The 27,351-nt window shown below is 42.1% G+C and overlaps 1 protein-coding gene across 7 annotated transcripts in view; it reads left to right on the top strand.

Moving 5' to 3' along the window:
• Positions 1-27,351, top strand: part of erc2 (ELKS/RAB6-interacting/CAST family member 2) — a 272,071-nt gene that overhangs the window by 70,647 nt on the left and 174,073 nt on the right. For all 7 annotated transcript variants that reach the window (XM_066697715.1, XM_066697717.1, XM_066697716.1 and 4 more), the window contains exons 5-7: positions 1,342-1,497; positions 4,350-4,517; positions 22,560-22,727. In XM_066697715.1, coding sequence (XP_066553812.1) covers positions 1,342-1,497; positions 4,350-4,517; positions 22,560-22,727 — 492 coding nt within the window. The remainder of the gene's footprint in view (positions 1-1,341; positions 1,498-4,349; positions 4,518-22,559; positions 22,728-27,351) is intronic.

Genomic DNA, 27,351 nt, shown 5'->3' on the forward strand with positions numbered 1-27,351 from the left:
TCTAGGTTTACACACGTTATCTCTGGTTCCTTATTTTGTGTCAGCTGACCGTAGTAGAGAAAGAAAGCCTTGAATCGACTCGTAATGCATAACCACCCACTTTCTGTGAACCCCCTCCCTGGTGACAGCAGACTATTACCCTGTCACATCCCTTTGGAAAGTTATTCACCTGTATCTAAGGTATCTGGTTTTCTTTTATTGACAATTAATCAAGTTAGAGGCCTTGAATTAATTATGCAGGGGAGGGCAGTTATGGAAACAATTGCATTGTTTCTTGCGACTCATTCACAAGTGTTGTAAAGAATGTTGATGATAGTCATTCCTTTTGACTTTCCTGTTTCCACAAATTGTCAGTTATCTACTATCTCAGTGCCCTTTAAATCTTCAGTAAATAAAAGCCAGGGTAGAACAAGATACCCCGGGCTACTTTTCTGGCCAAATCCAGGCAGCCAGAGCTTACATTCTTTATTAAATGATTTTATAATAAACAGAGTCTTTGTTTTAGGCTAGGCTTCCTTGTAACAAAGGAAAAGAAAGGGAGCACAACAAAAGCCCAAATTATGCCCTGATTTGGCATTGTGTTTATGTACACATGTTGTTTATCAGATTCAGAAAATATGATCAAATTAGTGGAATTCAATTTGAAGTTATTTTCTCCTGCTGTTTCTCATTTAGCTCAATTTCTGCTCGGCATAATCTGTGTGTATGCGCCGAGTTTGGTAATGGCGGTTATTGTGAAAGTGGAGAACGCTACAGAGCCATTCTGCATTAATAGATTTAAAATTAGTGGTTTTATTCCTCTGGGTCCGCACGGTCCCCCTTCCCTCGCTTCTGTTGTATAGAAGGATGGGAATGTGGTGGGATGAAGTGACGTGCCTTCTCAGCGTATGCTGTGCAGGAGAGGGAGATGAACCATGTTAAATTTGAAAGACATTATATTATTTATTAAAAAAGCTGCTGTATGAAGCGAGCTGCACTCAGGATCTCAGTCTGTAAAGCCCGTGGACCGCTGGCATCCGGCAGGAACATTTCTTCAATATTGGATGTTGATACATGTCAGATAATAAAATGGTAATTTAGGTGTTTTAGTGATTAAAAGAGGGACATCTTTCTTTTTCTTCTCGTCTTTTTCTACCTGAACTAAAGCACCCCTGGATTTGTATTAATAAATGCACTGTGTAAACCAGTGGATGTGTGTGTTGCATGTAGGGCTTGTTATATCACATCTGACACCTTGTAATGCTTTCTCTGTCCTTTTCTTGTTTTTGCGGTTGTGTTTGGGACTGCGCGCATATTCTGTCCATCCATCTGTAAGCTAATGTGATGGTATTTCTTGTACAGGACACCAAAATTGCTTCGCTTGAGAGGAATATAAGGGACCTGGAGGACGAAATCCAGATGCTGAAGACCAACGGCTTACTGAACACAGAGGACCGAGAGGAAGAGATGAAACAGATGGAGGTCTACAAGAGCCACTCAAAATTCATGAAGAATAAGGTATCCCTTCTGGATAGACATCACTGTGTGAACACTTCATTTTGGTTTCACTGTACACAACAATGTGTCTCTGTGCTTCACTTTGTCCATAAACCATATCTTTGATTTACTTACTTTCTGGAAGAGAGCAAATGGGCATTAATCAAGTCCAGTTTGTTTTTGTGTATCTGTGTGTGTGTTTATATTTGTATTAAACCTCAAAAACAAAAGAGCAGATGAGACAGACAAGCAGATTTGTGAGCCAGGACTTAAAGTGTATTGTTTTACAGTCCCTCCCTTACACACACTTTTGTATTAAGTTTGGAGTGGAGCATGACAGCTAAAAAAACAGATGGCAGATGCAAACTGGTATCAGTTTACCTCAAGGACAGAAAAAAAAGAATCACATGACCTCTATTAATCAGGAAGTGGCCTTTTTATAATCTTTATATTGGGTTTCACTAGCCTAGCATGTTGTTAATTTATAAATTTGCATTTATAAGCTTTAAAGCTTTGCGTTTCTCCAGGAGGGCCAGCAAAATGCTTTGGTTTCATTCTGGAGAATAACCAGTAGTTTAAATTGTTTTATGATGATGATTGGTTATTATTATTGGGTTATAGAAAGTCCAGCGAATGTCACTGCCTGGCTCAACTATTTTCTAGATCACGCTTAATGATCTCCTTCGCACGGGCAGGACAAACAGGGCTTTTTTCCATCTGTCGTACCTCTGTTTAGATGGTATGTATTATGCTGTCGTCAGCTGGATCTTCTTCACCCCGTCTCTCCGCGCCAAGGGCTGTTGATCAAGAGCGCAGATAGATCGGACGTCTTCCTGATAAGAGACGGGGGGGACTGGGCTCCGACAATGGGGTTTTCATTAATAACAGCTTTGGGTGCTATAATCCTTCTCAGGACACCAGGCCGCCTGTTGACCTTTTGAAATAAACACTTATTTGTACCATGTGCCAGAAGAAAGGCTTTTGTCCACATCTGTATGCTTTTCATTTAAAAGAAAAAAGAAATCTCCATCCGACAAAAAAAGCAAGCGAGCCGCACCACACGGACCGATGTCGTGCAAAAGCAGACGCACGACAACAACGAGGGGTGTGTGTCCGTTGTGTGTTGTGAGTCGGACATGTTGGGAGATGAAAGCACAGGAGCTTTTTATAGACCATTTTCATTAATCATAAGTAGGACTGATGTATAATTTAATGGGAAAAGCATGACAGCTTGCTCTGGCAGATGCATTATTTATTATCAGAAAGAACTTCAGGGATGCGTTAAACAAACTGTGCTTTTTTTAAACGTAAGGTCATGTTTTTATTTCGTAGATAGCTGTCCACCACGTTTTTGTTTCATGCCGTGTTTTAAATGTAAGAGACCGTACTGTTGTTACTTTTGTAAGACAGATAATTTATATCTACCTTTGCTTCGCAGGGCCACAAGATAACTTTCGTTACAGGTGTTTATTTTAATTTAACTCAACTTAATTTTAAGTATTTTAAGCATATTTAATACTCTTTCTGGGTGCACAGCGAAAGAGAGACATTTTTATTGTGCCACCAGTGCATCAAGCCCACGCAGTGTGTTAAAGCAGGGAACCGGAGAGCATAAGACAGGCTTTCTTACAAGAGATCGTGTTTTGTGTTTTACTTCGCCTGAGATGCAGTTCACATTATAGAGAGTGACGATTTGCCCAAGAAACAAGTTGTTGGATATACAAGAAGCAATAAGTGAACTGAGGAGGGGAGAGGAGAGAAGATGAAGATGATATTCGATGTGAACAACTCATTTAAGACAGCTAATTTATTCTGTTTGTTTGCACAACTGAGAGCCATTAGGATCAATTAAATATGAGCAGCAGAACAAAACTCAACTGTCATTCGTACCTAATTCTGCCCCTTCCTGACAGGGAATCTGCATACATCTGTGGATCATGTGACACGTTGTTTCTGCCTCTTTGTGAATACAAACATTAACCCTAGACTCTCACTTCGCAATTAGCTCTACTTGTGCTCTTTTGTTTTGTTGTTGTTTTTTTTTTAGGATAACTTTGCGCCACAATTTTGTCTCGGGTCTGCGAGGGCTACTGTGAGGTCCCATGTCCCCACTATTCCCATTTCCCAACATCCTTGGATAGGAGAACACTTTGAAGTACCTTTTTAAGAAATAACTGTCGATTGGCCTTAAAATGCTCACTGCGCTACTCTTTAGAAATAGTCCAAGTCAAGTTTTTGGCAGACAATCAGAGGTGAACACACACACACACACACCATCCCATTTGACTTCTGGAGCACATTTTCCCATAATGTCCGTTTTGCAATTATTCTATCCAAACTGCCAAATATTTGAGTGAACTATTTCCACATTTCTCACTTTTCATTAGCCTTGTTTTTGTTGTGTTGTGATTTAACGCTCAGAGAGCCGTTGGGTTTTGTGAGGCAGTCTCAGGTGGTTCTCTTCCTTGTTGGTTACCTCCTCACACTTTGCGTGTTTGAGAGACTGCGAGAGGCTTGTATCTTGTTCTCTAGCCATCATGGCAGTTGAAGGCTGAAAGGGGATGGTTTAAGTTTTTTTAAATGTATGTGAACTAATTAAATTTAACCCTGGGGTCTTTCACCCCAAAGCCCACAATTGTAATAAGCCTGATATTTCGGAAAAGCTTTTGGATAAATTTTGGGGATATTGTTGAATAACTGTCTTCCCTCTGGAGCACAAAATACAAACCACTGAACTATTGAGTGTCTATTTCCCCTTCTCTGACTCTCTTGCACCAGTGGTTAAGGGGCAGTGCATTGCAGGTACTTTACAGTGGTTTTAAATACACTATTGATCCCCCCGACCCCTTCTCTTTGTTTTCTTCTCTATCTAGATCGACCAGTTGAAACAGGAACTGTCCAAAAAGGAATCCGAACTCCTTGCCTTACAAACCAAGCTTGAGACGCTGAACAATCAAAACTCAGACTGCAAACAACACATCGAGGTGCTCAAAGAGTCTCTTACTGCCAAAGAACAGCGCGCTGCCATTCTCCAGACCGAGGTAAGTGCTTGCAGGCTCATCACGCACGTTCGGAAAAAGATAGAGGACGTCTTTCCCTCTCCGCCAATCTCCGTCTGTAGCTGCCGATGAATACTGCATATGGTCGTGACAGCCTGGGTGGAAGTGCGTGTAAAGATAGGCCTTGCATCTCCAGGACAATGCATTGTGGGCTATTTTCAGTTGTTCTGGTATTCATTACTGGAGTGGAATCACCCGGCTCATCCGCAGTTATCATCTGGGCTTTCATTGCCTTCCTTTGAGTTGATAACCTCACTTTAAATCCATGACCTAATCTTTAATACCTTTGTTATACTATCATCTTGAGCGGCAGTAAAACGCAGTGAAAGCTGTTCGCTGCCCCGCATTACCTTCCCTTGTAAAAAAGGGTCCGAGAGCTTTTTAAAGAACGACCCGCTGTTTTTAAAAGGGTTAGAGGCCTGGCTGGATCCTATTCTGAGGCTTTGAAGTTGGGACTGTGTGAGTCTAATGATTTTATCAGTCGGGACTGGCCGGGAATTTTCCTGAAACTTCTGTTCGTTTTGGAAATGATACTTAAGATCTCTTTTGTATGGGAAATGGAGAAAGTTTCTTAATGATGTCCACTCTTCATTGCAGGAAGCAATTTAGGATGAAATTAGGTGTAATTGTCTATACATGTGCAAAGTATTTTGGCATGAGGAAGCCGAATACATCATGCTGAGAGGAATTAACGTGGGGGTTATCTGGAAACAGGAGCCTCCCATTGCATGATGGGTTCGTGGATAATTGGGGCTAATGCACATGATACATGACACGGGATTTTTATATTTATTTTTGTCCTCCCATGTAGTGGAGACCCGTTTCATCCCCCAGCGCTTGACGTTATAAATCATGGTGTAATGGGAGCTGTCAGTGTGAACCGCGCTCGTTCGGTGGCTTCCGGACATTGTGTTATCTGTATTCTTTGCCCCGAGATAAATTCCCAGATGATGGCTTTCTGAGGGATTTGCCACCAAGGACGGGAATGACAAAAGTGTGGCGGCTGGGAAGCTTGTGCCACTTGGAATCGTCTGTTTTTCCAAATGGCACGACCACTGGAAGTTATAAATGAAAATGTCCATCATCTGTGAAGTATTGTAAACAATCTCGGGGGGTTACTGTTCCTACTCGACAGCTGCTCCGCAAATGTCCGAATCTTATCGTTCATCTGGATTGAAGTAAACCCGCCCAAGATCATGTTGATTGTACAATCCACGATGTACAGTGCGTTCAGTACCAGGTAGCCGGTGAGAAGCAACTTTAATCGCAGGGAACCAATCAGCTTTATCCTGTGAAAACATTCCTACAATCAGTTACACTTTGAAGCCCTCTTTCTCTTCATACCTCTGTTCCCTCAATCCGTGCCGAACTCTGGGTTTTTTCCTTTGATTTGGTTCCTCATAAAAGAGTGCAGGAACATTTCTAGATATCATCAAAATATAAATCTGTCTTGTTTTCTTAGTTTTTCTTGTTGTTGTTACTCCCTGTTAAACTTTGAATCATCTGTTGGGATCCGCAGCTGGCATAGTGGTGGATCTAAATCCATCCGCCGTGCTGCTTTGCCGCTCCCGCTGTACACTGAGTTCTTATGAACCATCGAGCGGCTGCTGTGCCTTGCCGTCTCGCCCATCATGGGGCCTTCCTTGGAGAAACAGTCCTGACCTCGGTGGTCTTCGCTCCACCTTCTGGGTTATTTTCTTTGTTGAGATGTGTCAGGGAGGCAATATTTGATATATTCTGAGGAGGAATGTGCAAAAACAGCTCCCGCCAGCCGAGTCATGCTTTTCGGTGTGGTGGTCCTCCCCCAGTGAAATATTCGCACTTGGTACGCTGGGAGGCAACTGCAGGTTTGTGGAGAGGCCTGTCGGACGACCTTTGCTGTTAGCTAATTAAATAAATCCGCGTTAGACCCCAGGTTTGTGTGTATATACATATATATATTTTTTTTCAATCTCTGAGAATCAAATCTTCAGAAAAACATTGATTTAGGAGTGATGTGGAAGGACTTTATCATGACTTTCCTGTTTATAACTACATTTCAGATTACATAATTCATATAATCATAATACTAAAGAGAAACATAAGCAAAGATGAGTTGCACTGAGATGTATTAGTTTTTTTAAGCCACTGAAACAGGTGGTCAATATTGGAATGCAGTCAACTTTGCTATATTGCCAGTTGCATCAAATTGATTACATTTTCAAATACGTCTGAAAAAGTGGGCTGGGTTCCTATGCTTTATTAGATTAACAAAACTAATAAACATAACTTTACCTGAGTTGAAATCGTAATGAAAAATACAACGATGGTAATAAATGATCAAAAACACACAAAACATCTTGTCGAACAATATGAAGGCAGTATCACTCCTGTGGCACAAAAAAGAACCAGATAATTAATCAAATCCTGCATACACAGCACAGATGTCTATATCATATTTGAAGAACATGTTATCGGCCGTTGGGAGGTCTGGCGGTGGGGAGGACTGTGTTTGAGAGAGACTTCTCGAATCGGCGGTCAGGACACGGTTCGGTTGCGACGCAGCCCCCTCTTTTGTTTGTTTCTATTTTCGGGGCTTGGATGACGGCGGGGAGTGCTGGGGCTCAAACGTTTCCTCGTGGCCCATGTATGCCTCCATTGTCTTAATACTCTCTTTTATTAATGATGTATAAACAGTGGGGTCAGATAAAAGCGCCCGGGGTCGGGCTGGGGAGAGACGCCGGCCAGGGGAACAGGTTCGCTTACTCTGTGGGGACATTGTTTGAGGGGAGAGATAGAGAAGCGGCCGAGTGTTCAACAGATGTGAGCGAAACTTAACCCCTTAATCGCCAAGCATTTTGCATCTTCCAGGTGAATACAGTAATACAGGAGAGTTAGACGTGGAATTGGCCGATAAGGTTAACAATATTGGTGATTCGTATTAACTGTATCTCTCGAGCAAAAAGTGAATTTGTTAGTGAGCATGTGGAGGACTTGTCTGGAGAATGTTTTTTAAAGTACTATGTAAGTCACGCATTAATTAAAAGTGTCTAACAATATATTAGGAGCTCCCAGCTGTATAGTATATTAACTCACAGCTGTACAAAACACAAAACATTAAATCTTCTCAAAATAGGCCTAAATTAAAGAACAACAATCGTGTAGTTTATTAACGCAGGCTGACTGACGGCTCATTAGTCCTGTTTGTGTGCATTGCAACGTTAGGACAGAGGAGGACAGAAAAGTCGCTGCTTTATGTCTCTGAGGTGATTCGGTGATGAACGGTTGGCCAACGTGCCTCAGATATGTGTTATTATGACACCCTGCTGGTTTTGGGAGTCTTCAGCTAAGCCAAATAAGCATTTTAATGGGGAACATTCCTGTGAAATGGCTTTTCCTGAGTATGAACACAGTCGTTGAATACTTTTTTTAATGCTCGATTCAAATACCTTTATCACTGCCACACAAGGAGGTCAAACTGGGTCGAACGCTGGTGAAACATAACATCACGTTTTTTTTATCTAGCTTGATACGGCCGCTTTATCAAGAGAAAGGGAGGATTGGTCTTCTTTGCTCTCTCTCTCTTTCCCTGGACTCTCTCCACTAGACTAAACAAGTGCTGCATCTCCTGACATGTTTAATCTTAATTAAATAAGATTCCTGTACATAGCTTTGAAAGGAAACCGAGAGCTGAGGTCAACAAGTAGAAGAGCGATGAAGTTTTTACTGGGAGGACAAGGAGAATTTGGTAGAATCACAGGGAATGGCTCTGGGCTTCTCTTACGTCACGTGTTGACGTTCCTGTTAAGACACTTGCCTGAAAGTCTGTTTTAAGATAAACAGAAAGGTGAAGTGTCAAAACCATGATTTTGTAATGATCTCGCATCACATTTTCCGCTGTGATACTGTTAGAAAAATGATAAAAGACAGAAAAATCCCTGCTGGCTCGAGCTTAAACTGCTCTTGCTTTTTGAAACGGGGTCTTGGATTTTAAATGACGTTCGCAACTAATTGGAGGTTGTGTTTTGTAAATATCATAAGAATAATAATGTCTAATAACTATGATGATAAACAAATGCAAAGATATCACACACATATAAAATTGGCTTGTTCTGAATCGTTTTTTATTTCTCTTTTGAGTAAATCTACCGTAAATATTTATAAACGAAATGTGCAACCAATCAACATTAATTGATTTCTTTGGTAGGTTGCATTACACAGATAATCCCCTGCCTCTGTGACTAATTTGCTCAAGCCATCTGTGCGTTGGTCAAGCATAAACTCTTGCTGTGTTTACTTTTCTAATATTTATGTACAGTTAGTCCACGTTTCGAGATTATAGATGCTATCTCCCTTTGCCGGCACATTATGCAATTATGAGCCAAAGTCGTGTCGTTTTGGGATCGTAAAGGGAATTGCTTTTAGCTTCATAAAAGAAAGGGCACTAATAACACAAGGGACTAAATGTCCTTATTGAGTTTCCCTACTGTGCTGGCTTTGTTTCAAGTTTAATTTTCAATATATTTGATTTCTTCTGCTATATTGAGCCCTCCCCATTTGTGTACAATGCTTTATTAATTAAATTCCATTATGCACTACCTTCTATGCACTATGTTGGGTGTAAATGATTTTCCAATATCATCTCGTTGAGCTCTTAGGCGCATGTGTTTGAGGTTCTCCTTTCCGCCACGAAATTAAACAGCAATAATCATACTAAATCACGTCGAAGAAGTTCAAGTAAATATCAGGGCATCGTATGTCACAGGTTCTCTGAAAGCAGCATAGAAGTGGAAGTTGGCAGTTTCATGTGGGGGTGGGGGGGTGACGGTTGTGTTTGTGGGGGGGAATCGGCAGCTGGGTTTGTGCCGGCGAATAGATAGTACGTCACCGGCCACTGACCACTCCGGCTGAGGGGGGGTGTCACCTCAGGCTAGGGCAGCTTTCGATTTAGGGAGACCTTCACCGCTCAGCTCCTCAACAGTGGCAAGACGGAGTAATTTCTGCCAGAGCACAACAGATCCATCGGTGGTAGGGGGGGGCAGGGTGGGAGTGTCCTACCACTTCAGAATTTTTTTTTTCCTTCTAGTAAACAGATACTGATATTTCCTTGAGGGCGTGCATGGTGCATTCAGTGAAGAAGGCCTGCCAGCAATAATAATCATAACCATAATCATAATAAATACATATACATGCATACATATAATTTATAGTACATAATTCGGCAAGAGTGACTAATTACCGAGTGCTCGACACATTCTGGTTTCTGCCGATATAAGTTGGGAACAATTTACTGTGGAAAAGATCTGAAAAAAAAAAAACCTGGTGAGTAATGTAGTTAATGGGGCTGTTTAGTGGAGTGCCAATAAATCAGGGTGTCAGGATTGTAAACGATCTTCAAAATGATTACCATCTGTGACACAAGTATTTAGAAAACATTAATGAACGTGAGTGTGCCATGATTTGAACGGGAAGCCGGGCTACTTGAGATGTGTTATAGTACCGGTTACAATTATGGAGGCTGGCGATAATTCTGCGGTGCGGTTGAATGTTCATTAACCCTGCGACCCCCTGCCCTCCCCACCACCCACACGACGCGGCCCCCGCCGGGCGAAGAAAGGAGCCCTTCTTCCCCAGAGCCGCGTCTGCTTCTCCTGACCCTCCAACGCCAGACCCTTTTCTTGTGGTGTCTTTTACACGGGATGATTCTTGGGAGATTTATTTCTCTCCCACCGACCTCACGTTAACACATGAAACATCTCAAATTGAAATTCATTTGGAAAATTGATTTGGGAATAATAGTCCAAGAGGAATACTTAAAATGTTGACCTCCCGACTCCGAGGAGTATTTCCGAGGGCGTGTGTTCAAGCCGGACTGTAAATCATCCCCCTCCAAATTAAAGATTAGTGATTAGTTGGTGTCAATTCTTTAAAAAAATCATCTAAGTGTAGAGCAGATTGCCAATTAGGAGTGAATGATTCCCTCAGATGTGCTGTATTTCATCGCCGCTTTGTTCAGCCAAACGTTCCTCTGGCAGAGGCTTGGAATTTTCCAGAAGAATGCATTATCGAAATAATGCTTGTGCACTTTTGCACAGCGGGGAATTGGACGATAGCGAAAGCAATGATTCTTTAAAGAGTCCGCAAGTATTTTTATTGTTGTTATTATATCGTTCCCGCTCAAATGTCTGATAGGGTTTAAGAACGAACTGTGCCAGGTGTCCGGGGTCATTTTGCCAACTCAAACTGTTATTTTCCTCTTGGTCTCTTGTGCTGAAGTCCATCCACGATGATGCATCTCCTCACAACGCTTGGCCAACGGAAAACGCGCCGAAAATGCGCCATTAGCTCAATGAATGTCTCCTCTGCAAGGTGGGCGTATTAATTTAACGTGGAGTGAAGATGCAGGTGCTACTGTCTTTGAGCAAGTGTGAGTGCTCGGCATAACCCTATATTATAAATATAAAAATGTTAAATAGATAGAGATGCAACATAAAACCTACACCGGACCGCACACAGATCGCCGTCTGTTTTTTCTTGAGGATAAATCCGACACAAGTTTTAATTTAGTAGAAGGTGTTTTGCATTTGGTGGCTTTTTTTCCCCTTTGATTACAGCGAATAGTTTCAAGACGTTTAGTTGGAGGCACTGGAAACGGTTTTGCAGGAAATGCACCATGATGTGATTATGATGTATTCGGGTCCTTGGCCTCAGCCTTTGATTGGGAGGGATGTCGAGGGGGTAGGGGTTCTGTGTTGTTAGATGCATGTATTTGAAAGAGCAGCAAATAATATTATCATTTCGCTATGTTAACAACTCTACCAGTATTGCTTCCTGTGCGTTAGATCATCCGCGAGGCTCCTTTTGAAATGTGTTTCAAGTTACTGTATGAATACAATTGAAAATGATCACAGTTTAGTGTGCAAATTATTTGTATATTCAGTTAAAATCTATCTGGTTGAGTTCCCGAACTGTGGACAGATATTTAACTATATGAATCCCTTTGCCGGACGAACGAGAGGTACGTCACGAAGAAACAATCATTCTGAGCAGAAATCATGCTTTCTGTTTGTTCTCCTACGAAAACAACAGGTGCTTCGGCCTGTGAAAAGAAGTCTTAACATGATACGTCCCGGAGTCGTGGAGGAAACCGCGAGGCATAAAACACATGAGAAAAGCAGACGATGAATTCGGAGCAATTATCGGAAAGTGCATTGGCTAATCACTGTGAGGGGCTTTCATCTGCTGCAGAGGGTCTTGGGAGAGTTTAAAGGCGGCCGGCTGCAGTTTGCTCTTACAAAGTGGACCGTGGTGGCGACTGCGTTTTATTTTTCTTTGCCCAAGGGTTCTTGTAAATGAAGGAAAGCTAGTGTGCATCACTTTTTTTTGTTGACATATGGTAGCAATTTCCCCCCTCTTTCTCTCTCTCTCTCTCTCTCTCTTCTTCTGTTGCTGCAGGCGGAAAATTATAAGTGTGCTTCAGAGTCCACCGTGAAGGCTGTTATTCAGGTCTGCAGAGACGGTCTTTTGCGTTCTCCAACACCCCGTAATGACTCCTTCGCCGTGCTTTACACGTTTAATTAAGGATAACGAGCTGTTCGACGGGCAAGGGAGAATAAACTCTATGCTGCGGATCTAAATTAATACTGTTCCTTTATGAGGGAATGTTTCTCCTGCCTCGTAGTGCCTTTCGTTCGGCATTAAACGTGAAGATGCCTGAGAGCTGGGTGGTGATTCATTCATTCACTTGGGGTCAAAGGGATGTTGTATTGACTTGATAAAAAAAATCTTCATTTTGTGCCCATCCTTCCAGTTATTAAGGAAGCCACTTCAGTGGACTATGATTCGCACTGAAACAGCCCAAAGAAAGATAAGAGCATCTTTGATGGTGAATACTTCGTGTGAAATACACGTTCCATACGTACGTACGTTAACACATCAATAAGAACAACCTTTCTCATCTCCCCATACAGAATACATATTTTATTTGTTTACGGGTGGCCTCCTGTGATTCCCAGCTGACGGGCTTTGATCTGATCATGTGTGGGGTTGCGAACAGAGCCGCCACTACGCCTGGTAAGAATGTTTCTGAAAAATGTGACGCATCCTCCTCAACCTGACGATTATTTCAATTATGGTGATTGCCGCCGTTTATCGCATTCAGCTGTACTCTTCCAAAGAAAAAAGAAAAATGCCAACCATTCAGGAACGATTTGGATCGTAGCGGCATGGGAAAACGTTTGAGATAACTCCGCTGCCTTTTAAAGTAAAATATTTCATTTCTGAAGCTGATATAAGACTTGGAGAATGCAGCAGAGGAAAACACTGGTCCTTCCATGTGCTCGGTGTGCGTGGCGGGCATTTTCCCAGACCAAACCAAACACGTTGCTCATCCATTGCATATGAAGAGTCTTTCTATCCACACCCTGAGGTTCCTGTAATAAAGTATCCATTTAATCTGGGAAAGTAAATAATTACTTCCAAAAACAGCAGTAAATAAATGGTTCCCGCAGTGATGAGTCTCCGTAGCCTATGGGTACCAGACTTCAGCTATTTATGGACCGATAGCACAGTTTAATGGCAGATGTGTATATTGTGCATACTGATAATTTACCTTGGGAAAGGAATGCAGAAAAGTGTGCCCCTTAAACTGTAAAATAAATGTACTTAATCTAACCTCCAGCCAACGATCCAATCACAAATTAAAAGCCAAGTTCTCTCAAACTAAGGGGCTCTTGGGTTTGTCATTTTCATTCGGCTGGTGGGTTGAGGTTTTGATTTCATCCGGTAGTTGACCAAGAAAACATGTCCATGATCACAATTAACAGCAACAATTACGTGCATGTTGGCTGACACATCGATTGTTAATTCAGACTGGACTCAACACTATCATTACCGACATGGTTTTGCTGCTGTTGGGGTTTATCGATCCCAGGCTGATGCTCGGGTCGGGGCCGATGGAAACGTTATGCTAATGATGTCGTCGCTAACCTTCACCTCAGTTTGTTTAATTCCCTCATTACTTCATGGACAAGTAATGTGACGGGGATTAGAGAGCATCTGCCATTAAATCAGCGTCTAGGACCAAAATGCAAATAGGTCTCGTATCGAGAGCTGTGAAACCTGTGAAAGTGGAGCCCCGAAAGCTTCATCCCCAGGCCCACGTCACTGTCTGCACAGGGTTCAGGAGCAAGTTGGAAGGATCGACGAATATTATTTGGTTAGTAGAAGACTTCCACGGGGATCAAAATCCGCCACTTTGTCCTGTAGCTCTTGTAAAAGAAGGAAATTGGTGCCAAGAGTAACACAACCCCAACTGAAAAGCTCAGTGCTGGGGTTCCATCATGCCACTGAAACACGGAGAGCGACACGTGTTTGTGTGTGTGTGTGTGTGAGAGAGAGAGTGAGCAACTTTAGGATAGCTCTGTAGTATATTACGTAAAGTGTTTTTATTTAAATCCTAAAGAGAAAGGCAGTGATGTAAGAGTGACAGCCTGTCCCTCTAATCGTTGTGCACTCTCTGAGCACCAGTGCGGATGTGTAAACAGCCAGGGAATTGTTCCATGTTTTGGTGATGTGTTCAAACACTGCAAAACAGGAAGTGGCGATTGGCACTGAAGATTGGAAATAATTAGATAATACGCTAATATCCACCGAACCTAATGATAAAAAACACTGCTCATATATTATTCTTAACTGTCCGGGATAATGATGACAAATTACACAATAAATATCATGTATTAAAGTTCTGCCACTTGGATAATTCGACAAAATCCCGTGTGGAGTCTGAGCCGTGGTCTGACCTTCGTGTGGAAATTTCTATCGAACGTTTCTGGCAGTTCGGCCTCTCTTATAAATGTTTTTGTGTTTTGGTATTGTTTATTTACTACAGGGGAATATATACATTATATTTTGTTTTAAATGAAACTTTGTGACGGATAGCTGAGTCACGCTCTGAGAGGTCGAGAGGTGATCTCTGTGCTCAGGCGTGTTTGTGACTCATAAAGGACACCCAGTATTGCCCTCTGGTCGCTGAATTGATCTCAGTCAACAGCTGTGCTTTGTTTGAGTGAGAGCCTCGTCTTGTTTAAAAAGCTGCAATGATTAAGGTCTATAAAACGATATACAGTCCTGTGGAAGATAAACACCTGAACTCCAGCACAATTTGAGTTTGTGTTGCTCACACATAGCAAAGTGTTTTTGTGGCTCAGCTCGGTGCTGGACTGGCGATAGTTTGGATCCAGATATTTTGCCCGTACACTACAATATCATTAACCTGTGATATTGTAAATTAAATAATAGGAAAGTATTTCAATCAGTATTAAGTTATTTCTTTCTTCTTACACTTAAATATAATTTGCTTGTGAATGTGTATGTGTGTAATTGTGGTGTTTTACAGCGTTGCATGCTGGGAACACATTTTGACCCGTTTGGAGTCAGGTTTACATCATTAGTGAGTGGCTTCTCCATCCGGCCTGGTTCAAGGGAAGAGTGCTGTGGCCCGGTGCTCCGTGTGAAGTGAAGCATGACATCATGTCTGCTATTGACATCCTAAACGGGTCTGAGAACTGCAGGCATGACACGACTTCCTGTACTTACAGCAGATTCCAGAAAAATAAGTCATCTGCCTTCTGCGCTGGGGTTAATATTCTCAAATTGCTCTGAGGTCATCAGCAGTTATCAACTTCGGAGGTTTCCCCGTTACGGGCCTTTGAAAATGCAAGAGAAGTCGTTGCCACTGACCGATTTCACATGGTCCAGTCGCTGGGGTGGCCACAACTATGGTTTGTAAACGATGCTTTTGTTATTAGTTTGTCCCCCAGATGCATCAGAATGGTCTGAACACAACAAGCCTTCAAATGGAAAGCCATCCTTAATCATCGTGTGTTAGACAAGTGTATTTATTCAACACAATCACATGCAGCCCCTGTGCCAGTGTTGTACAGCTTTGTGGTTTTGCTGACAAGTCATTTTTCCTTTGCCTTTCAGTAAAAATAAGTTAAACATTTGCTTAAGTAAACCTAGAGACTCTGTACAACTTTGTAACTCCTTTCATGTTTAATAACATGGTCTATTTGTGTGTGTGTGTGTAAACCCAATTAAAGATGGATTATTACCTATTTTGTTAGTTAGTTACAGGGTTTAGCCAACAGATATTTACTAATATCAGTCAGGAGAAAATATAGTAGTGGCATGTTAGTATAGCCCGAGACCGAATAACATTTATAAGGCAATAAAATATTAAATTAAATTATCGCCACGTCCAAAGCCTTGAGCACCCTGTCATGTCGTTTTGCTCCCGGTCTAGAGATTGTATAAAGCTGTGAAATTTGTAAGAGATTACATTAACAAAATGCTCATGCTTACAGTATTATGTCTGGCGCGAGTCTCCGCAATTTATTTAAGAGGTATTATTTGGGAGTCTAGGTGCACTGATCCAAAACATGGAAATTACAGTAGCTGATTGACGTTTTTCTAAATTGGTCTTAAGTATTTTGAATGTATAAGTATCATTACATTACTGAACAGCATGAGCTTCTGAGGGTTTCCTTGCTGTTAATATTAGTCTACATTTTATCAATGCCTTCTAAGTACAAAATCAAAATATAGGGCGCACTTCTGGTCCATGCAAGGGAGACGGGTTGGATGATTTAATGTTTAACGTCTTTTGTAGACAACGGAGGATTGAAATGAGAATGTTTATTTCATATGTGTGGTGGATTCGAATATATCGAGCCTCCTTGGCTACTCAAACTTACACCGATCGCTCGATGTCTGCATAGGGACAGAATATTTGATTCAAAACAAACAAACAAACTTACAGATTCAACGAAAACCCAACAGCCTGCGTCCTGTCTGGTGTAGCACAACTCCGTACTTGGAATTGAAAATACAGTAGGACCCCAACTTACGAACTTTTGAAGACATGAACAAAGTGCTGTAGACAGGAACCGAAGCGATTTACCGCCAATCCACTGGCAGAAGGCTTCAGTTTGGTAGCATTGGCTCGTTTAGATGCTCAGGTCACAAACAATGAAAGCTTTGCTGAGGTATCAGCAGCTGTCCCACGTTATACTTGTAAAATTTGCATATGATACTAAAATAGGCGGCTCAGCAGATACAATCTCGGCAGCACAGGCTATTCAAAGGGACTCAGATAATATTCAGTTGTGGGCAGACACCTGGCAGATGAAATTCAATGTGGACAAGTGCAAGGTAATACATGCAGGTAACAAAAATGTCCACTATAAGACACTATGGGAGGAATAGAACTAGATGAAGTAACGCATGAGAAAGACCTAGGAGTCTATGTGGACTCCTCACTTTCTCCATCCAAACAATGTGGGGAAGCAATAAAAAAGGCAAACAGGATGTTAGGGTATATTGTCAAAAGTGTAGAATTGAGCACAAGGGCAGTGATGTTCAGACTGTACAATGCACTAGTTAGAGCTCATCTGGATACTGTGGACAGTTCTGGGCTCCACACTTCAAGAAAGATATCGCTGCTCTAGAGGCAGTTCAGAGGAGAGAAACCAGACTTATTCCAGGTCTGAAGGGAATGTCCTACTGAGAGACTGAGGACCTGAACCTTTTCACCCTGGAACAGAGGAGACTACGTGGGGACTTGATCCAAGTCTTCAAAATCATGAAAGGCATCGACCACATCAAACCAGAGGAGCCTTTCCAGATCAGCGGGGACACACGCACCTGGGACACAAATGGAAATTGGGCTTCAAGGCATTCAAGACAGAAAACAGGAGACACTTCTTCACACAGAGAGGCGTCACAATCTGAACAAACTCCCCAGCGATGTGGCTGAAGAGACAATTTGGGAACATTCAAAAACAGACTGGATAGGATCCTTGGATCACTTAGTTATTAATGGACACCAAACGATTGGACACTTTCTTATGTTCTTCAGAACAGGCATCCTCAGTAAACTGTAAATCGCAACATATCAAGCAAATTAAAATAAACAGTATTAAAGCTCGGATGGAAAACGACCTCTGTGAGGAGGCCATAGAAGTCCATCCCCAAGACTCCTTCTAGGTTCTGCAACATACACGTCCTGTCAATATTGTGTCTCTGGTGGGCAAGAGGTTTCTAAGTGGGAGGGCTGTTATGGCCAGAAACAGCCCGCCGAGGTCAGCAGCTAATATAACAGCGTACATCAGACAGTAACGGTGAGGGAGAGACCGGGACAGCTTCGATATGTGAACAGGATTTGGAGAACTGAAGAGCGGGGCTCACACTGCGGACGAAGCTCTCTGATCGCTGACATGAGTCGGTGTTCACTGTGCAGAGATCGCATCACCCGAACCGGATAGGATAGGACACAAATGGAAATTGGGCTTCAAGGCATTTAAGACGGAAAACAGGAGACACTTCTTCACACAGAGAGGCATCACAATCTGAACAAACTCCCCAGCGATGTGGCTGAAGAGACAATTTGGGAACATTCAAAAACAGACTGGATAGGATCCATGGATCACTTAGTTGTTAATGGACTCCAAACAAGCACGATGGGGCGAATGGCCTCCTTTTGATTGGACACTTTATGTTCTTATAGGATAATATTAAACTAAGAGAACGAAAAAGTCACTGTGCAAACATCCATCAAACAGGTTTTTACGATAAGATTAGAAGCAGCAAGAAGACACACTGCCATCCACATCTAAGGACTAAAGACTATATGGCATTTCCATACTTTTGAACATTTCAGACCTCTAGAATGTATGAAGTTTGTAAGTACATGCACTACACGCATGTTATGTATGTAGTTTATTCATTCCTTTAAAGGATCACGTTTGTACTTATTCTAAACTAACAGACCAGGAAGGGTTAAGAGCTCAGATTAATTGGCATTCCTGAGACACTTGTAACTCGCTATCCAACAGGGATGCATCTGGCCGAGGGGGGCGTCACGCACATCGCTCAGCGCCGCCGCCGGACCCGGGGGCTTCTCGCCTCTTCACTGTACAGCAATTAGCCAGTTGGTAAAGCAGTCTCGTCTAGATGGTGTTCCTTTCATGCCCCGTCCAAATCATTTAATTAAGCTAATTAAACCTCCATCTACATCCGAAGGTACCTAATAATGTTGTTTCTGTTAAACCGGCCCCGCAGGCCCGGATGTGTTGCGTCTGAATTGCGTAAATCAAAGAGAGCTTGAGTCATTAATTGCGGACGGTGGTGTGGCTCCGCGGGGGATGTTTTATTTCTCCTGTGCATCTCTGGTGCCCATCTTTAGTGCCGTCGGGACATCGTGAAAGAATTAATGAATTTTCCATCTATTTTTATATTTCATTACCCTTCGGAGCAGTTTTAATTAATTAATTGCGGCGGTTGCTGGGATACTGCGGTGACATCACGTTCTTGCAGGAGTTGGGCTGTGTGGCGTCTGTTTTACTGCCTTCTCAGAATACACCTGTTTAAACACTTACCCTACTCTACTAACTAACCTGTTAATGAGTGTTTTAATAAGATCTTGGCCGGTGACATGTATCTGGAAAGGTTCTCGGGCCCGTTTCCTGGCAGTGATGGAGCTAAATAGCACACACTATAATGTTTGAGTGTGTCTTGAGACTGGCTTTTTAATTTGATTTTAATTCCTGGCCCCTGTGCCCGAAGCTGGCGATGGAGTGGTGGTCATGAATTATATTGTACTCCTCCAGTCATGCTGGGAAAACGGAAACTGATGAGTATCGAACACAAATGAACAGCAATACATTTTGACGTACAGACATGCGAGCTGAAGTGGACATTTGTCCTGTCTCCCTGGAATCCCTTATTGAAATGAAAGGGTTATTATTTATACACGTGCAATCTGTCTTTCAGATTTAGTTATTTTATTTTATATTGGGTGTCCTGAGTTCATCTATACCTGAATCTAATGGAAGAATGACAACCACACAACTGTGAACCTATAATTTTACACAGAACAGTTGGAACACAAATGAAGAAGCGAGACAAGAGAAACAGTTTCCTAGAAGCTATAATGAAAAAGGCATTTGGTTATTTTATTTTTATTTCATGCACTTCACAATCCCATCAGTATTTTAATCCTCACACTGTGTCATCTGTAAGTGATATATATGTATTTTCTGAAAAACAGTTATAAAGTGATGTCATAAATATGGGAAGAAACAAAGGAACTAAACTAAATATCCATCAGTACTTTGGAGTCACTTTGGAGACGTATCTGTCTTTTTATGTGCCATCACATAGCTGCTGTTGTGTGTCCTCAACACGCAGACGGGACGTGTCCCGGGAATGTGTCTTAATGGACATCAGCACAAGCTCTCTGAAAGATGCTGTCCATTGGAGACTCGGCTGGATCACAAGTCTTAGGGAAATTTAAATAAAGATCTGGAGACACCTAGGCATACATATAGCAAATAACACAATTCTGATTATAATAATTTACGATGTGTTTGGATCCAAGAGGATACGGTTTAAAGAGCAAGCAGTAGCTACAGAGCTGTTCACCTGTTGGAGCAACAAAAGCTTTTGGGGTAAGCTGCTCTTTTAGGCCAAAAAAGTTTGTGGAATTAATTATTTCTTATTTTTGCCTGTATTTAAACACAGGAATTTGGGTTAGTGTTCAACATGTGAAGCTTGCAGTCTTAACTGAAGATATTCTCACTGAAAAGAAATGCGTTGATGCGGAGAAACATTCTACACACCTGCCGAAGCGCACACGCACACGCACACACGCACAATGCCAAGATGAAATCTCAGCATGCAGGACATGACACAGAGATAGAGCAGGTTGGGCTCTCGGTATGTCGTAGCCTTCATAAACGCATCTTAGTTTCAGTCTGCCCCATTTATTACGCTCTCTTCATCGCCAGTGACTTGTTTATTGCCGGGTCAAGGCCCACTCCACATTTTATAAGGCCGTGGCTAAGTTGCCAAAAGCCTCATTATTAAACTGGAAGGAGAAAAGGATGAAATAATTAATAAGTTACTGTTGCAGCGACCTCTGCTTTATGTCAAAACCATGGTCGGCATATGAGCAGGCTGTTATAATCTGATATGAAAAAAAAGAGAACTGGACAAGTTTGCCAAGAATTAATAGTTCTGCAACCGCAAAATCTTGAATATGTATCAAGGACTTTTCTTAAATTATGTGGTGTTGAGTGAACGGCTGGAAAGACGTTGCGTTTGTGTTTTTTTTATAGGGGATGGTAATATTTTTAATACTGCTACACTGCAGTATGCCTGAATGCAATCTTGACTGTTCGCAATGGATTGGACCGTGGTGTTCCACCCCTTGAATGCTGTGGGGGGGAAGCAATGGCCCGTTTTAATTGCAAAAAAGAATGTGCAAACTGATGTCCAATAGATCACGCTAAACGAGTCCAGGACAGCTCGGGGACGTCCTGCAATCTGCTGCGCCTATTGTTTTAAGCCATTGTAGCGTTGAAAAGATGGGACTTCCACCAAAAATAACCCCAAGCCGTTCAGTTGTGCATTTTTGCTCTTTCTCTTGAGGAGTCGTCTCATTTCAGTACGTTTACAGTGATGCAATTAGCAATGCTCCCATGGGATGCAGCAGATTGACTATACCTGACTGTAGAAAAACAACAACTCAGTTTTTCCAACCACTGGATTCGCTGTACATTAATTCTCAATTACTAGAGCAACGATATACAAATACAAACATTCATCCTCATCAGAGAAGGCTTTTCTTAGCAGACACGCCTTTTTAATTTGTGCTCAGCTGGTAGTCAGATTTAGCAGTTGCCCGCAGACCGTATGGATACACATGAATGTATACAGGACTAAATGGAGGCAGAGGATTCAGTCTAATTCCCTCCGTGTTTAATAAAGGGGAGTTTGAATGACAGCGGGGAGGACAGTAGGTTTCGTTTAGGCCTCTGAGACTCAGCCCTGTTGGAGGAAACGTGTTCAGAGTTAATATGAGTGGGTTAGCTCATTGTTTTATTTGGGTTTGTTTAATTCAGTTTTGTTTTTGTTTATGCAACTGTCTGTCATGGAGAGAGCAGTCGTGATCAATTTTAGTCAACCTTTCATTCGTTGGCTCCAATTTCAGCTTTGGATTGTCTTTGTTAGTGTTTCCAGAGGCCGCGCTGAAAAGCATCCGTGATTTTGTGTTTTCTTGTGTTTTTTGGGGTCTGTGAGACAGGTGGGGTGAGTGCGTTCTTGCCCCACGGAGGGTATTCCTCTGTAGCGAGTGGACAGTAGTCCGCTTGTGGAACTGAGAAGGCTGGGCCACTGAGTCGAACATCCCAGCAGCTGGATGGCAGCTGCTTCAGATCCTCTCGACACAGTCTTGTGATTTAACAATAGCTGTGCGTCCTGGCAGTCGCTTGTCTAGTCTGTGTCACTGAGCTGCATCAGATCATGTGAGCCGGCGATGTTATACATGAGTGACTCCCCATAGGTGATGGAAGGTGGGGAATTGAAGACTTCCTTCTGCAAATAATCTCTCTCTCTCTCTCTCTCTCGCTCTCTGTTGCGGCCTCTACTGTTGTGGTATCTTTAGTGCTGCTGAAGAAAATGGCGGTAGAGGGAAACAAATATTTCCTGTTATTTATGTAGAAAACAGACCGGAGATTAGGGTTTTTCTCTCTCCCTTTTGTTCATCAAGACTTCAGATTTGATTGTTGATACTTAAATCAATCATGGTCATATTCAGGATCCAATAAGGATATTCTTGGTTACGTATGTTTTTGGAAACCCATGTTACACATTTTAATATGTGACAGATGACAGATCCCCTGTGAGCTGAAACCTTCAGAAACAGAGGAGAGCTATTTGTCTTTTTGAGCCATTACATCCATTAAATTGTTAAATAAAGACTAATTTAAGCTTTAAAGTGATGATTCAGTTCTCTGCAAAATAAGTCTATGAAAACAAAAAAAACACTTTTTTTTAAGTTTAAAGAACCAGTAAATCTAGTAAAAAGTAGTTGACAAAAGCCGCAGCACACATTACTTTCCCACTTCATTATCAGATGTTATTAGATGTACATTTTCTTATAAGGACTTTGTTTATTTAATGTTTCTCATTCTCATCTTCCAGGTCGATGCTCTGCGATTGCGGTTGGAAGAAAAAGAGTCGTTTCTCAACAAGAAGTCCAAACAACTGCAGGACCTCACTGAAGAGAAGGGGACTCTGGCTGGGGAGATTAGGGATATGAAAGACATGCTCGAAGTGAAGGAGAGAAAGATTAATGTCCTTCAGAAAAAGGTAAGTCACGATGAAGTGCAAAGCTGTGTAGTTGGATGCAGCCCAGCTCTCTCCCGCGGCACCCGTGGACGTATTTGGCCAGTTTTTTGTTCACTGACACACACGACAGTCTGAATTTAACCTTTTCCTTCCGTGAGTTTGTTGGCAGGATGAACATCCCATCGATAAAAGTGTGGGTGGCTCTTTGTAAGCTTTGTGAGTCTTTTTGAAAATGTGACACACTGATGCTGCACACAAACCATTGACGGAAAGATGTCACTTCACTCCGCCCGCAAAATGAAATGCATGTCTGTTTCTGCACTGGATTTGTTTAGGTATCGCTGATGTCATGATGTCGGTGTTTCTGGTTACTCTGTTAACCATGATGTTACCCATCAGGCATCCGCTGCTCGTTTGACGTGGGTGAACTTCATGTACGATCTGACTGTGCTGAAGTCCTTTGAACAGTTGAGCTACCGGTTCGGGTGATGCGATCTCTGCACAGTGAACACCGACTCACGTCAGCGATCAGAGAGCTTCGTCCGCAGTGTGAGCCCCGCTCTTCAGTTCTCCAAATCCTGTTCACATATCGAAGCTGTCCCGGTCTCTCCCTCACCGTTACTGTCTGATGTACGCTGTTATATTAGCTCCTGACCTCTGCGTGCTGTTTCTGGCCATAACTAAAGCCCTCCCACTTAGAAACCTATTGCCCACCATTGACAGGACTTGTCTGTTGCAGAACCTAGAAGGAGTCTTGGGGATGGACTTCTCTGGCCTCCTCACAGAGGTCGTTTTCCGTCCGAGCTTTAATACTCTTTGTTTTAATTTGCTTGATATGTTGCGATCCAAGTGATCCAAGAATACTCGGAGGGCAGGACGAAAGTATCTTCAGATATCAGCTTAACATCTTCTCGATTGAGACTAGAGGTACAGGCCAGTGTTGCAGAGTGCGGGGGATGTGTTTATTTTATTTCCAGGTCATTGGTTTCTTCCTTACCATAGGTGACCGTAACGGGAATATTTCATAACCCAACCCACCTCACCTCACCTGTGTTTAAGAACATAAGAAGAACATCAGAAAGTGTCCAATCGAGAGGAGCCCATTCGCCCCATCGTGCTCGTTTGGTGTCCATTAATAACTAAGTGATCAAGGATCCTATCCAGTCTGTTTTTGAATGTTCCCAAATTGTCTCTTCAGCCACATCGCTGGGGAGTTTGTTCAGATTGTGACACCTCTCTGTGTGAAGAAGTGTCTCCTGTTTTCTGTCTTGAATGCCTTGAAGCCCAATTTCCATTTGTGTCCCTGGGTGCGTGTGTCCCTGCTGATCTGGAAAAGCTCCTCTGGTTTGATGTGGTCGATGCCTTTCATGATTTTGAAGACTTGGATCAAGTCCCCACGTAGTCTCCTCTGTTCCAGGGTGAAAAGGTTCAGTTCCTCAGTCTCTCAGTAGGACGTTCCCTTCAGACCTGGAGGGGAATTGCAAGGGAATCATAAAGTCGCTACAGTCCTAGATAGTTCAGCCAATTTCTCACACGGAGCAAATACTAATAATGCAAAGGTTTTGACAATGAAGATGCAGCAAATCTCCTAATGTAATCAATAAATTACACATCATGAGAAGAAACTACCATTCGGCAGTTTGTCACAGAATGGTTTTACACGCTAGAAATGATCGGTGTTCAATTAACGATCGTCATACTCAGCGCTATAACAATGTCATTCATCACGGTGCGTCGCGGCGCGAGAGAGTCGGTCCCCAGTGGCGATAGACGCACTAATCGCTTTTATAAGGTCAATCACCTTCAATGAATCCCGGTGCCATAATTATGTAGCGTGACCTTTTCTCCTTGTTGTGCCGCACTAATTGAATTGCCACAAAGTGCCCTTTGTCCACATTATGGTTTGTTAGACAAGTTTGTTTTCTTCTAATGACCCCCCCCCCACTGTGTTTAATGACAGCTCTCCCAATTACTTTATTGTGGCATTTTATGAAACAGATCCTTGCTGTGTTGTGTGCCTTTAACTCTCCTCCGTGTAACGTTGTTAATTGCATATATAAGATCGAGCTCATACTAACGCACTAATAGGTGGGATTTATATTAATCAGGATTAACACCAGGGAGGTGACAATCCTCTAATCTGCTGTTGCCAGTTCAGTGCCATGCTGTGCCCGACCTTTCCTTTGTGACCCCCGCACTTACAGACTCCAGACATCTAAGCTGTTTGAACCGCCCCGGGATTTGCTTTCTGAGAGTTGGGTTGCGATACTGCTGGGACCCTTGTGATGAGACCTTTTTTGCTTTTTAAACCATTTCTTTTTCCCCCCTCTGTGCCCAACAACAACGTCCGTGTTGCAGTGTCCGTGTCAGTGTGAGTAAACCGTGAGTTTAACATGGACTGAATGAAATGGCTTTCTTTTAAAACTCAGTTATGTTCTGTCTGGTGCCCCTTTTTTTTATGGAGACATTTTTGTTTCTTTTTATTGATCGTTTTTAAGACCCTGCAAGAGACGCACGCAAGGAATCGGGATCTGATATGTACAATATGTAAAGAAGTGTATTCTCGACAATACTTTTGCTCTTCTCCCCCAGCCCATGCTTTATCACGCACACCGCACAGAGGATAAATCTTAAAATAACATGAGGTGTCAAGCTGTTACTCCCCGTAACGACCACTCTGAATGCGTCCTCAGCAAGATCTTCTGTCCTCCCAGTGGAGCGCGCCTCTCAACACCTCCTGCAGTTGAGCAGCGAGAGACGGTCTTGGGAGATGGACGTTGAGTGACCCTGGTGTGAAACCTTGAGGAGCTTCCTTCCATGCTCCCTGGGGGTGTATTTTATATGGTCTCTCCCTCTCTGTAGGAATTAATCACAGGCACGTTTACCCCGAGCGGCTCAGGTGTTTTTCTTTCCAGAGTAGAAGACCCATCTGCGATCACAATAAAGCCTCGCTGAAGATCACTAGCTGAACTCTGACCTCTAGACAGATTTCTTTGATTTAAAGGGATTTAATCAGGAGGGTCTGCTGATCTTTTTAACTGGAATTAGATCTAATCGCTCCTGATTTTGACGTGCAAATGCAGGATGTGCGAGATGTGCGTCTGACGCATCACCCAGTCGCTCTCCGTGAGGTCGCACTCGGTTTTCGCGGTGGGTTTGCATGGCTGACGACAGTGGCCTCGCTCTGCTCACGGAGAGATTAGGAGCTGAGGGACATTAGCGCAAAGTACTGGTCTAGCGTCGCTGTGTGCTGACCCGGGTGAAACCCCCTTTAATTAACCCAAAAAGTCCTATGATCTCATGAAATCTGCTGCTCGGCTCCTCAACTTCATGTCATTTCCTGTGATTTCAATGCAGAGTTTATTTAACTTAATTGTTTCCTTCCTGTTTTTTTTTTCTCCCCCAAGTACCCTATGTAACATGTTGTTTATTTATTTTATCAACATATTTAATGTATGTAACAGCCATGACTACATACATGTATATATACACCGTAAAACTTCCAATACTCACCGGGTCTCAAATTGCAAATCTCCAATAGTCGCTGGGTTGATTTGCATAATCATGTAAACAAAAGCTGGTCTCTAATAAACGCCGGGTTACAAAACAGACTTGACTGTGTTTTATAAATAAAGAAAAGGGAAATCAAAACAGTTTCTAAAGATGCATTAACACATTTGAAAGAACCTACCACGTCATATTTACGTAAACTTGTTTTCAGTAAATATATATATCGTATATTCATTAAAAAAAACACCATCACGTGTGTTTTTATTAATTTATTTCTCACTTTAACTATATATATATATATATATTGCTGTATATTTGTATTGCTGTTAATTGTAGTGATTGAACTAACGGTTAATTGTGACAAACAATGCATTAATGAAGTATAATGATGATGGTTTAAAGCATATTCCCACAGTTTTGTTGAAATGCTTTTTGTTTATTTAGCGAGAGTTCACAGTATATCGAATCACAGACTGCTAACAGAATTACCGGTATCTTGTTTTCAATCCAGTGTATAGTTCACCATACATTGAATGTGATTTGTTTGCATCTTTGGAAAGCAAATTAATAATAAATAATACATAAAACATAATAATAAATGCCTTCTGCAATGAAGCAATGTTTCATTGACTGTTCTTACCCTGCATGAGTCCGTGATGTCTTTATTTATGAATGTTTAATACAAACCCTGGTCTCCTACAATCGCCGGGGCTTCTTGCAGTTATTTGGAATAAACGTGTTTAATTGAAATTTTACGGTTTATACTCTCTCTGCTGGAGAGATCTGATTGATTTTCCAAAGCTTGAGTCAAATTCAGGTTTTATTTGTAATCTGTGGCAGCTGAACAGTTAAACCTAGACTTTCTGAGTTGCCTGTTTAAGATTTTCTGCCCGTTTTTCTCCTTTATAGACAAAACAAAGCTTACATAAAGCATACAGCATTTTAAAAGCATCTGTGTATGTTAGCAAAAATGCAATTTAAAAAATAAAAATCTGCACCTCAGAGTAGTTAGTTACTCCTTAAGATCATGATTCAGGAAACTTTAAATAAACTGAGCTTTCTGGCCATTTCTAATCTGAATTCACAGCATTCATTTAGAGAGAAGCTGACACAAATAGATCTTTGTAGGCGGCGA

Source organism: Amia ocellicauda, chromosome 3 (genome assembly GCF_036373705.1).
Source record: "Amia ocellicauda isolate fAmiCal2 chromosome 3, fAmiCal2.hap1, whole genome shotgun sequence".
NCBI classification, from domain to species: Eukaryota; Metazoa; Chordata; class Actinopteri; order Amiiformes; family Amiidae; genus Amia; species Amia ocellicauda.